Source organism: Camarhynchus parvulus, chromosome 2 (genome assembly GCF_901933205.1).
Source record: "Camarhynchus parvulus chromosome 2, STF_HiC, whole genome shotgun sequence".
Taxonomy (NCBI): Eukaryota; Metazoa; Chordata; class Aves; order Passeriformes; family Thraupidae; genus Camarhynchus; species Camarhynchus parvulus.
In genome coordinates this window covers 87,071,797-87,084,516 of record NC_044572.1, presented here as the reverse complement: position 1 = coordinate 87,084,516, position 12,720 = coordinate 87,071,797, and the positions used below count along the sequence as shown (strand labels likewise).

General features: G+C 40.9%; 1 protein-coding gene across 1 annotated transcript in view; it reads left to right on the top strand.

Moving 5' to 3' along the window:
• The first annotated feature begins 2,122 nt into the window (after nucleotides 1–2,122).
• MOCOS (molybdenum cofactor sulfurase) overlaps nucleotides 2,123–12,720 on the top strand; it is a 206,378-nt gene continuing 195,780 nt past the window's right edge. Inside the window, exon 1 of the mRNA XM_030971831.1 lies at nucleotides 2,123–2,348. Coding sequence (XP_030827691.1) covers nucleotides 2,213–2,348 — 136 coding nt within the window. The 5' untranslated portion in view covers nucleotides 2,123–2,212. The remainder of the gene's footprint in view (nucleotides 2,349–12,720) is intronic.

Genomic DNA, 12,720 nt, shown 5'->3' with positions numbered 1-12,720 from the left:
AGCAGCCTTATCAGAAAAGCTTTGTCAAAGCAGAATACTGTAAGATGTGCTTTGGGATAGTCCTGTTGTGGTTAGGCAAGCTGGGTGTGACCAAGTTCAGAGCTGAAACTTGTGGCTTCATGTTGAAATTCTATGAAATCTCCAGCTTTTAACCCAGAAATAGAGTTAACAGTAAAGCCTAGTTAGTTGTTTAGAAGTTATACTAATCTTCAAACACAACAACTTCTATAGTGACACTGAGCGACCTGAATGCCTCTTATTGTTTAGACTCTGGTCAGCCTTTATGATGGATTAACTAAGCACTTAATTGGAAACCCAATAATCAGTGATCATCACGAGGCTACATACAGTGTGCAAACAGAGCACATTCCCAATTAGTAGTCTCTATGTATGTGTTACTTCCAAAGGACTAATCTTCAAAAATCAGGACAAAGAAAAGAGACACAAATCAATTGTGAGGGGCCATATTTTATATAAAATGTGAACAGAAATTAAGCCTTCAAGATACATTTATTGTAAGATGAGAAAGCTGTGTTCTGTCATCTCTTTTGATGGGGGAAAACTAGTTTAAATAAGGGATTGAAAACAACTATTTGATGTAAACAATATATGTAAGTGGTGAGGAAACTATGCACAGCAATCAATATAAATAAATTGCTCTGTAAACTGATAACAGGAAGCTAGAAATACTAAGGAAAATCTATAGCCAATATTTTCTACATATGCTTGCAATAAAAAAGAAATCATTGTGATGGCCTAGGTTCTCCTAAATTGCAATGCATAAACTGTTAAAAATTTTTTTAAAAAGCTGTTTGGTGCAAGGTTTTTGTTTGGTTGTTGTTTTGTTGTTTGTTTTTTTTTTTTAAGTGACTTCAGGAGATCAGCAGGGAACATTGCTCCACTTGATAGCAACTATTCTTTTTTTGTCAGAGGTGCTTTGTTCAACTGGAAGGAAATGTTTAAGGTGTAACTTATTTGGCAATTAGTTTTGGTAAAATTATCGGCTGGCTGAAAGGTGTACAGTTTCACCTGAGGATGTCATACACTATGTATCTGCCCCAATCATGAACAGAGAGTCAGGGGCAAACACAGTTTTATAGTGTTATAGAAATATATGCCCTGAAGACAGGGCTATTTGTTTAAATTAGACAACAATTCCTATTATATAAAGCAGGGAACACATTAGCATGCTATATTTCATGTCAGGCTTGTTTTATAATTTTCTACATGTTTTTATTTCAGTACCACTTTGTAAGTGAAAATCTTTACCGCTCAGTTTGGGCTGAAGTTGGTTCTGTGTAGTTTCCCATTTCACTGACATCCCACTAGTAGCATTCAATCTAATGAGAGTCTGCCTTACCAGTTTTTGGATGTAGACCCATCCTAACATATGCAGTTTTGTTTTAGTATTAGCCTAACATTGGAGGTCATTTAATGCTCTGCAGGTTGCAGAGCTGTAAGTAGAAAAATTCATTGTGAGTAGTATGTCAGGAAAAAATTAATATCAAAACAACAAACAAAACCCAAACAAAAACCCAACAATGAGACAACAATCAAAGCAAACAAAAAAAACTTAACAAACATTCCTTTGGCTACGATTTTTTTGGATTATGTATATGGTTATAGTGTATCTGACAAAGCAGAGGATTTTTCAGGAATGGTTTTTACATGGGAGAATAGTCCTGTTCTCTCTACCCCTGATGACCAGCCCATTCCACACCTTTGGCTTTGGGCCGTGGTACTTTGCATTGGCCACACAGCATCCATAGCCAAATGAGCCAGCTCGACGTGATGAACGAGTATTGTACCCCAAGTGCAAGGTGTGAGAAAGCAACTCTGCCATTAGCAGCAATGGAAGAGGCATCGAGGGAAATCTGAGTCTGAATTGGAAAATTTTAGGGGAGAGAGATTTCCATGAATAATTTAAACAGCATGCCTCAACAGGAGGGCAACTTGTTGCTGCCACCCCCAAACCGATCTCCCAGCGCCTCGGGAAACTTCTTCCTTACGGGAAACTCCTCCCTGTGCCTGCCCCAGTGCCCGGCTCAGCGGCGGCCGGACCGGCCCCGGCTCATGTGGGGCAGGCGGGGCGGGAGGCGGGCGGAGCGGAGCAGACCGGCCGGGCCGTGCCGAGCCGAGCGGGCCCAGAGCGCAGCGCCCGCGGAGGCCGCGCTGAGGCAGGAGCCGCGCTGCTCTCCGCGCCGGGCCCTGCATGCCGGGAGCCATGGCCGGGGAGCCGCTCTCCTTCCGCGCCTTCCTCGACAGCAGCCCCGCCGGCTGCGAGTACGGCTACGGGCACGGGGACGGGCTCCGGGCGCTGCGGGACCGCGAGTTCCCCCGGCTGCGAGGTACCGCGGGCGGGCGGGCCGGGGGCGGGCCCGGGGCGGGGAGGCCCGGGCCAGTCCCGGCTCGGATCGGCGCTGGGTGGGAGGGAGCGCTCTGCTACGAGGGAGCGGCGGCAGGGGCGGGGACGCTGTCAGCAAGCGCTGGGCTCAGCTCGCTGCAGTGATTTCTGCGGCACGGCGAGGAGACAAGAGGCAGCTCTCCCTCTCCTCCTTCTCCTCCCTATCGTCTCTGTCCTCCTCCCTCCGGCATAAACGCCTCAAAGGTGCCATGGATTCAGGAACAGGATTTCGATATGGATGTGAAGAGCGGGGTTGGGCGGTGAAGGATAGACATTATAATAGTACATCACCCATTTCTAGTGAAAGCTTATAGTTAGACAGGTGTTTGTGAACTACTTTTACTTTTATAGGTTGCTATCCCCCAGCATTAAACATCCTTGTGCATACTACTTCAAATATGATCATGATGGTTGTATAATTATATGACAGTAATTTGTCCAGTTTAAAGAAGTATCAATGCTTATTGTGGTGGTGTTCACAGGGGTCTTAGGATGAGGGAAGAGATGCAAATGTTGACTCCATGTTTCAGAAAGCTTGATTTATTATTTTATGATATATATTATATTAAAACTATACTAAAAGAATAGAAGAAAGGATTTCATCAGAAGACTAGCTAAGAATAGAAAAAGAAATGATAACAAAGGCTCGTGACTGACCAAGACAGTCCAGACAGCTGGACTGTGATTGGCCATTAATTAGAAACAACCACATGATCCACCTGTTGCATTCCACAGCAGCAGATAACCATTGTTTACATTTTGTTCCTGAGGCCTCTCAGTTTCTCAGGAGAAAAAATCCTAAGGAAAGGATTTTTCACAAAACACGTCTGTGACAGCTTATGGTATTGGCACTTCAAAAATCTTATGACAAAAAGCCCCAGGTAGAGAGTGGAGTAACTAGCATCAGTTTGGATGCCCTATAACAGTTATTTAGGCCACTCTTTCTCTTGAGAGGTTTGTGTTACTGCTCTTTTTATTTTTGTAATTTCACCGAATTTTGGTGATTGAATACAAGAGTGGGCTTTCTCATGCACAGGTATTTAGATTGAACGGAGGTGTACTTGGCCTCTAGAGGAATGTGAAAAAAACTTCAGCAGCACTTTAAAGAACTTGAAGATTTAGTGAGTCGGTGTCACAGTGTGTTATTAGACAGAGTAGTTGCATCAGTGAAAGTTTGAACACCAGAAGTTGCTTCTCCAAAATTTAGGCGTGAATTCTGAAAAGTGGCTATTTTGTTACTGAAACAATGTTTAGGCCTTTAAGCAGATGAGTTTTTAAAACTCCCTAGAATCAGGCTCATTTCTCAGAGGCTCCCCAGTTTTGAAATAGAGTGTATCTGTTAATGAATAATGTCTGGTGGATTAGTCTGGTTCCCAAAGGGAGGTTACTGCAAAGGCAGAGCATTAGGAGTTTTTCTCCATTTGAAAATGGTTTTGCTAATGCAGTCTTCTGAGTTGTCCGGCCTGCTGAAATAAGATGTAGCTAACTTAGAATATTTCTAGAAAGAGATGCACAAATACAGGGTATAAAATAGAATCTTCAATAATGTTAGCTAATTGAAACTACATAATCATGTGATCACCTGTGGTAAGTTGACCTAGGTTGCAAATTCCTTCTGATTTCCCCCTTGGAATTTTAACGTGTTATCCAATTAATGAATTGTCATCCATTCATCTTGCAAGCTTGTCACCTCTGTGAGCAAACTCAGTGTCTGTGAGGAAACATAACTGCTTGCTGTGCATGCATGTGGGGTCCTGTCTGGGACTTCTTGTCTGAAAAACAGTGACACGTTTCTGGTCAGGAACTGGTGCCTTCAAGTGATGCCAGCAGTGCCAAATGAAAGGTGCCCAGGGAGAGGTTCCTAGGCCAAGTGTCCCCGGCCTAACACATCTCTTGGTCTCAAAGCTGACTAATTGGACTAGTCCAGGATAGACTCCAGGAACTGGCTGACAGCAGAGCAGTGTGGATAAGAAGCACACTGTTTTTATTTATTTATTGGCCTCCTTTTATTTAGCCGTGTATCCCTACTTGCCAAAGGTCTCAACACACTGATGCTGATGTAATGAAAAGTCTTCTAAAGCTCTCAATTTTGTTGTCTCGTGGAAACAAGGCAAAGGGTGGCTAATGTACAGGTTGGTGGCAGCAATAATAAATAAAGGAACCTTCTCTAAGTGACCTACAAAAATTAGGATTTAGCTGCTCAAGCATTTTTAGTGGCCTGCCAGAACATGCAGGTAGTAGGATGAGGTAGAAGTTTTACATCTCTGGTGGCCTTGGATCAGCTCTTTGGATAAGTCCTGATTGTACAAACAGTGATTCACTTTATGAACTTCTACCTGTTCATGGTGTTACTCTTCCTACTGCACAAAGCTGCTGTAGTTTTGTCCCTTCTAGTAAAGAGCAATCTTAACTAGTTCCACCGGGCAAAAGAGAACATGCTCTATTTTAGGGAGTTAACAGGAATCGTAGAATCATAGAATGGTTTGTGTTGGAAGGGACCTTAAAGATCATCTAGTTCCAACATCCCTCCATGGCCAGGGATACCTTCCACTAGACCAGGTCACTCAAAGCCCCACCCAGGCTGGCCCTAAACACCCCCAGGCAACCCGTTTCAGTCCCTCACTCCCCTTATAGTAAAGAATTTCTTCCAAACAGAATTCTTCCAAAAGAATTTCTTCCTAACCTTCTCTCTTCCAGTTTGAATCCATTCCCCCTTGTTCTGTGAGTACATGCCTTTGTCCTAACAGTACATGCCCTCTCTACCTCTCCTGTAATCCTCCTTTAGGTACTGGAAGAGGCTACACGGTCTCCCTGGAGCCTTCTCTTCTACAGGCTGAACAGCCTCACTCTCTCAGCCTGTGCCCTATTTATTTGGGGCATCCCTTAAAGTTCTTTTGGTCATTAAAGCTGGTTAAAAATCCAGATTTTGCTGCTCACTTCTTATGTGAACAGAATTTTTGGAGTCCCCTTCTAGATACCCATTAATTAAGCCTAATGTTTGATTTAGGAAGTGTCATCTTTTTATGAGCATCATGTGGTAATAATTACTGCATATCAATGTATTCACTTCTTCCTGATTTCTAATATTTTGTGGCATCCACTAAGGACATATTGTGCAAATGGTGTTCTCTGGGGAAGGCAGAAATCTTTTCTGTGTTACAGACTATTTCTTACGTGGTGCTGGTGCTTCTGTTGTAGCTTTAGTAGGAATAGCTGCACAGGTGCCTGTTGAGCAGAAGGTGCAACAGATGTCTGGAGGGAGCACCAGCATAGCTACCAGGCATACTGTGAAGCCAGCATTTCTCAAAGGTGGTCCACCTGTGGTTGTATCAAGTCTTGGGGAGTTTCACTCTTAGCTCCATCAGAAGGAAAGTAAGGTTCATCTCAGTGTATTGGGGATTTTCCCTTCAGGTTTTGTGAAGAGATAAAAAGAACTACTTTACTTCCTTAAATCAGCAGGGGTCTGTCTGTTTTGGTACAGAAGACTTATATTTTCCCTTTTAAGCCAAAGTTTATCTTCGCTTCTGTAATTCAAAGGCTGTTAGCTGATGACTAGAGCAGCCCTTTCTAAAAATATATGTGGAGTCTGTGAAACAGATCACTGTTTCACAGGCAGCAGCGTATGTGCAATATGTGACCTTGACTTTAATCTTGTGAGCAGTATACCCTTATCTGCAGTGTAGGATTTTAAATGGTGCTTTAGAAACGGATAAAGAAATCAGCAGGAGTTTATAGGTTCGGTTGTTAAGTAATGGGGATGAATATGCTTCTGTGATGTTTATCAGAGCAAGGAAAATACCAGCTTCAATTTGTATCATGGTTTTAAAAAAGAAAAAGCTGACATGTGATTTGGACACAGCATCTAATCACAAGATACCTTTCCATTTTAAGTTGTGAGCCAGTATTCTTGTCTAATATATCTGTGGTAGTTCAGTGAGAGCTTTCCAAGAGCACTAAGCAGTGGATATCCATCGTCCAAATAAAAACCAGGATGTAATAGGAATCAGATATTCTCTAAGGGCTACTGGCTATTTGAAGATGGTCTTTAGGTGAGCTTGAGATGGACTGTCCCATTTAATGTCAGATTGGTCACTGTCCTGTACTTCAACATCATGCCTTACCTTAGTAGAATGAACATTTGTGATATGTATGATTACATACAGCTAACAAAAATAATGAAGTTTGTCTGTTAAGAAGGAAAGGCAGACTGAGCTTTGAGTAACAGAATTGGCCTTTGTTTCTTTGAGACTCAAATGATGTCCCATGAACTGGTCACCTGTACGAGGGCTTATTGTACTGTTCAATTGAGAAACAGCTGGGTTTTGGATCTGACCTTACATAAAAATAAGTCTTTTTTACTCATATTGCTGGTAATTATTTGTGTGGTGACTTTTCCTCTGAGTACAAGAATGTGAAAAGCAGATCTCTGTGTGCTGCAGTTAAGTCTTCAGCAGCTCAGTTAGCAAAGTTCATCTCTGTCCTCTGAGAACAAAAAAGTCTGTTTTGTCACCTTTAGGGTAATCTGGGTTTTTTTTTGGTGAACTTCAGAAGTAAGAAATACATTCTGGTGTGTCAACTCAGAGTAATTTTGTTGATAGGTAGCTGATGCTCACACTTTATGAAACTTGTGAAGATGAGTGGACTGTGAGCCTTGAGAGTCGTGCTCACCTCTTGATTGCAAATGTAGGCTTGCTTTGTCAGCCAGAAATTCTACCAGTCTTGTGCCTGAGGCTTTTTCTTTATTTTGGAAAAAAAAAAAGAACATCTTTTGCATCCTAAAATGACTTCTTTTGGGGGTGTTGGTTTGCTTATTTGTTTTGTTTTGTTTTGCTTTTTGTAACACCATTCTGTTCAATCTGGTAGCTATCTTCTATATGTGTACGTGTTACTCGGCTGATTTCTTAACTATTAATAATTTTTATCTGTGAATGAATCTTTTCCTTTTAATCTCAGTTTTTTCTTATTCTTGAAGACTAAGTGACTGAGTTTTCAGCGAACCTTTGAGTTCTTTGAGCAGTATTGGGCTTTAACCAAGGAGGCAAATTTGATCTTATTCTGTAAAAACCAGTTTGATAGTGAGGAATAAGTTTATTTTAATTCATTTTTGTTTGAAGACTATCATAAACCAGAAACAAGGCATGCGCCATTTTATGGTCAGGTGCAGTGCTTACTGTGAGTTCCCTGAAGCACACCCACCCATTGCTGGCCATAGCATCTCCAGAAAGGACAAATTATTTCTCCCACATGCAGATACTGGCATATGTTAATGTTAATCCAGTGCATGCCTCTCCCACACAAAGGCAGCAAAAGCAATGTGTAGGGGAAGGAGGAGGCTGCTTTTTGTTGTTTCACTGGAAGATCCTGTGTAGCCTAGAAGAGATGCTAATTGTGCTGGAGAAAAAGTCTGTGTTTCCTTATCTCTAGCTCATTTTGAACAGAGAAAAAATCTTCTAAACCTTTCCATTTGGTGTTTATAGCGGAGAGCTCCTCTTTCTATCCCTGTTGAGGCCCTTTCACTTTCCTCAGTGAGATCTCTGGTAACCTACTCCTGTTCTCTGTAGCCTCTTCACCAGAATATGATTTGATTTTGTTAAGTGCCTATTTATTTTTATTTGGAGGGGAAAAGAAAGCAAAAAAATTATCAAAGGAAGCTGCTGTTGGACAGTCGGAAATGCTAGAAGGCATCTGGGAAGATACGTTCAGTGGGTGGAGAAGATAGTGTGAAAAGAAGCTGTAGTATGGGAAGTGTAACTGCACAACTAATGACAATTGTTTTGTAAAAATAAAACATTCCTATGCTCATGTAAAGCCTTAACGCTTCCTGGTGATTTCAGGCCAGCAGCAGTTATCTACATAAGCTCTTATCTAAAGAACTGATATCAAAGAGGAAGTATGTGTTGACCATAAAGCGTGTTTAGTCCCAAATGCAGTAACAATAGCTGTGTGTTAGTTTCAGATGTTTTCCTCTGCCTACACAGAAGTAACAAGTAGTGTTAAGGAATTCCTTATGTTGCCTTTCAGGGTTCACAACATGGTCTACTCTGTGCAGGACTGATCTTTCAGTTGCTGTTAATGATGGACATAGCTCTAAATGAAGAGTAGTTAATGATATTGACATTGTAATATTTCAACATGGAAAACAGTTTTAGTTACTTTGAAGTTTAGTCAGTGGGGAGAAAAGAAATGCGGAGCAGGAAAGCAAAATCCCAAACCCTATAAACTTGATACAGGTGACATGAACTCCAAATATTCAGTGGTATTTTAGAAATAAATAGTTAATCAATTGGGACTAGATTCTTTACAAGAAGGAATAATCATATATAGTCATTAGATTTTTTAAGTCAATATGTAGATGTGAAAAAATATTAGATTTGGGAAGATAATTTATGGAACTCCACAGATGCTGCAGGGTATCAGCCACCCATTTTCTAAAAAGTTGCACTTTTAATTAAAAGATACATTATCTTCTAAATGAATGTCTGTACAAGATGTATATTAGTATTTGAAAGTATTGAAACGGGCAGATGTTCTACTTAGAAGAGCACAAGACACTTTTTATCTCTTACTCAAAAATTGGAAAAGCACCAGTGTCTTTTTCCTACAAAATACCACATCAGTGGTGCTTTCTGCTGTAGGCACACAGTTTGTGGTAATTGGGAGTGGGGCTGCAGTGGAGCCTCATCCCCAGTGGGCTGCAGCTGTGTAGGACAGGTGAGCAGCATTGAAGGTAATGGGACATGGAGTGCCGAGGTGTGCTGACCAATCACAAAAGGCCACAGAGGGCTCACAGGTGTAAGGCATGTAAGATGAAGAGTATAAAAAGTTGGGCTAAAGAGCAATAAAGGGCTTCATGTGCTTGAAGTCTTCTTTGGTGTTGGTTGTGCCTCTATTGTTTGTACCGGCAGCTTTCTTCCTTCTGTTGCCTTTGCATCGTCTTAAATTCTTCTGATTGTCCTCTTGGGTTGTTGTGCTGTTGCTATATGTGAGATGCATATTGATTTCTTCCCAGCCTATTTCTATATGTTTCTGTGTGTTCATGGATTTATATATTTTTTTAGTGTTAAATATAAGGTTATTAATTAAAGAGTGTGTTTATGTATGTTTCCAGCAGAAGTTATCTGCTTCTGGTGTTCCTGCACTTATACTGGAATTTCTTCTTCCAAATCAGAACCTGGAATCTGATGCCCTTGAAATTTCCATTAGATGTTAGGGTAGGATTTCCCGTTTCTGCGCTGCTTGTTAGAATTCAGGGGTGCTCCCTGTGTAAGGACAAACAGACAAATGGAGATGTGAGAGGTCAGTTTTTGTTGATCAGCTTGATTCATTGCAGGCTTGTTATCAGAGAGATGCTGCAGAGGCATTGCTTGGATGTGAAGACACTGTCATTGAATTTAGGAAAGCCATACTGCAGAACACTGCATAGGAAAAAGCAGTGACATAAGATTGATAAATGCGTAGACAGCACAATATGTTTGGAGAATGGGAAGCCAGTATGATGCTTAACTTGGAGAGGATATTTTGGAAGTAGGATGAGCATCCAAATGCCTCAGGCTTTTGGAACTCCTGGTTCTTGGCCCAAGCCATCAATGCAGATGTTTTCCTTTGTGTGACAGTACACTACTTTGAAGGTGGGCTTTTTGTTTTTTTTTTTTTTTTGCTCCCTGAACTTGAAAAGGGGACTGAAATAAAATAAAATTCTTCTTAAGAATATGTCAGCTTGGGGTTGGTATAATTATTTTCTCTTCCAAAGTTAACCATGCTATTAGTGTTACCATGTCTGCATATTGAGAACCATTGACTGGTTTCTGTCACAGTTAGGAAAAGGGTGGTGTCAAGACTGAAGGTGTGGGACAGGGAGGTCAGAGTTACAGAGAAATAGGTATAGTAGGGCAGGGAGGTGTAAAGACAGGCCACAAAGCATTTAAAAGTCAGACTTAATTAGTTTAATTGCTAGTGAGTCAAGTTGTTTGGCTCCTGCCAGTATTTGTATCAGCCCAGATAGATTCTGTGCCTTTGTGCTCTTTGCCCCTTCACCTTCTGCTCTGCTGTAGAGAAGCGATGGTCTGTGAGATGCCTGCAGTGGGGATGTGACCCCAGCTAGGCAGCTCTTGAGAGACTGGCATGCAGGAAAGTGCAAAGTTTCTCTTTTTTTCCCCCAGTATGTGAAATACGTGTATTAAGCTGGGAGGTACGGCTTACTCCTCCACAGTCTTTTATTTCTCCTTCTTGCTTTCAGCATTGTCCTGACTCACTCAGGGTTCCTTGTAGCAGCCATGGGAATATGGCTTTCACAAGAGAAGCAAGAAACAGATGTTTCTATGCTCGTTCAGATTAGTCCCTGGAGCACCAGGATCTAAAATGCTTTTAAAAGAAAGCTAAGAGCATGACTGGACAGGGGTTTTGTCACGGTTTTCCTAAAAAAGAGAGATGTGATCACAAGGATGTGATATTTTGGTTACATCGTTAGCTGTGAGGGATGATTATACAACTAAGCTTATTTCTCCTACCAGTGTGCAGAATAATGTTCCAAATTAAAATCTAGAAAGGTGACAGGAAGCTTATTTGAAGAAATATTCATTAATTAAATTAATAGTGTGTGAATTATTTAATTACTGCACAATTAACCACCAAATATCACTGTGTGTACCCCTTTGCAAACTTATGAACAGGTCAGGTGAAGTTACACAGTCATCAGAAAGTTTCTCCTGTAATTTCTTCCAGAGGAAGAAATTGAAGCCCAGGATTTTTCACATGTTTATGTTTGTGCCACACAGCACATTAAAGATGTTATAATTCAGTAATTTGGAACTGATGATATCAGCAACGGGTTCCAGCATATGTTGCCTTTCTTTAGAAAAAAAGGAAGAAAAAAACTTTCTACTGCTGTTGAGTAAAATACCCTCTTCATCTGCTGTGCCATACATTTCCCAATTTATTGAGGGGTGTAGCTTATTAAATGTGTCTCTGAGTTGCATTTTTATTATTTGTATGCCTGCCTATAATTTATTTTAATGTTAAACAGTTAGAATTGTCTAGAAACAAAATGTTACTGGGCTGTTCTGGCAGAATGCAACTTTCTTTAAATCTGTCATCGTCTCTGATTCATCACACGCTAGGAAAATATTTCTTATATATTTAATCAATTTAGGCATGTGTAAGCCCAGTGAGCAGAGTGGCATTTCTTTTTGTAATACTTTCCCCAATCTCAGCTGTGATGGACAATTTGCTTTGATAATGCACCTTGCCTTCTCATGAGACTGGATAAAAAAAGATAAATGAAAGTGGATACCTAGCAAGAATTCCCTACCTAGCAGACTGAATGGCCCAAAATGAAAGACTGCATGAAAAAGAAGCTTTTACCATCCACAGACATGTTGCTTTCTCCTCCCCTCACAAACTCGCTGGTATTGCTTAGCTGGGAAGCTGACCAAACTAATGTTCAGACAAAACTGTATGTAGGTAATTGCACTCTGTTGTTGGTCATAGAGTTTGTGTTCACAAAAAATGAAGCATTTGATGAATGAGTTAATTCCTGAAGAATTGGAATTGGCTGCTCAGGGAGGTGGCAGAGTCACCATCCCTGGAGGTGTTGAAGAAATGACTGGATTGTGGCGCTGTGCTGTGCTTTAGTTCACAAAGTGGGGATTGGTCACAGTTTGGAGTCGATGACCTTGGAGGTCTTTTCCAACCTTTAAAATTCTATGGTTCTTTGATATCATGGAAGGTTGTCATGAAGTGTAGCAATATGATCATGTTCCTGTTCTTACTACCTTAGCATGGATATTTAGTGGCAGGTACAATGCTGCCAAGACAGCCTGATATCACAAATGCAGGAGGATTCTTTGCCCTTCTAAAAAGGAGATCATTTAATACCACTATAAGTGCATGAAAATACGTGTCATTTAAATTCATCAGAAGTGACTTTGAAGACTTGGACTACATAAGAAATAAACTAAAAACCATGTAAGCTATGATTTGGGTAGCATGAAATTACATGCAAGAGACATTAAAATGCAAAAATAACCTTTAAGGGATAACTCAGAAGGTGTACCTCTAAGACAGACTAAGGAAATAAGTGTGTGACACCTCTGAAGTGCACTGCAGCTCACTTTATCTGGGGACAGAGCAGCCCATGTGACTGGGACCCACAAACTCCTTTCCATTTAGTTTTTTCAATTTCTGATGTGACTGAGGTGCGTGTCCCTGACAGATTTTTTTCTGGTAATGAAATGAAGCCCTCTTTTTACAAATCATTAGCATTTTAGTCAACTTGTCATCTGTGAATTGTCTTAGTATCACTCCAAACTCACCAAGAT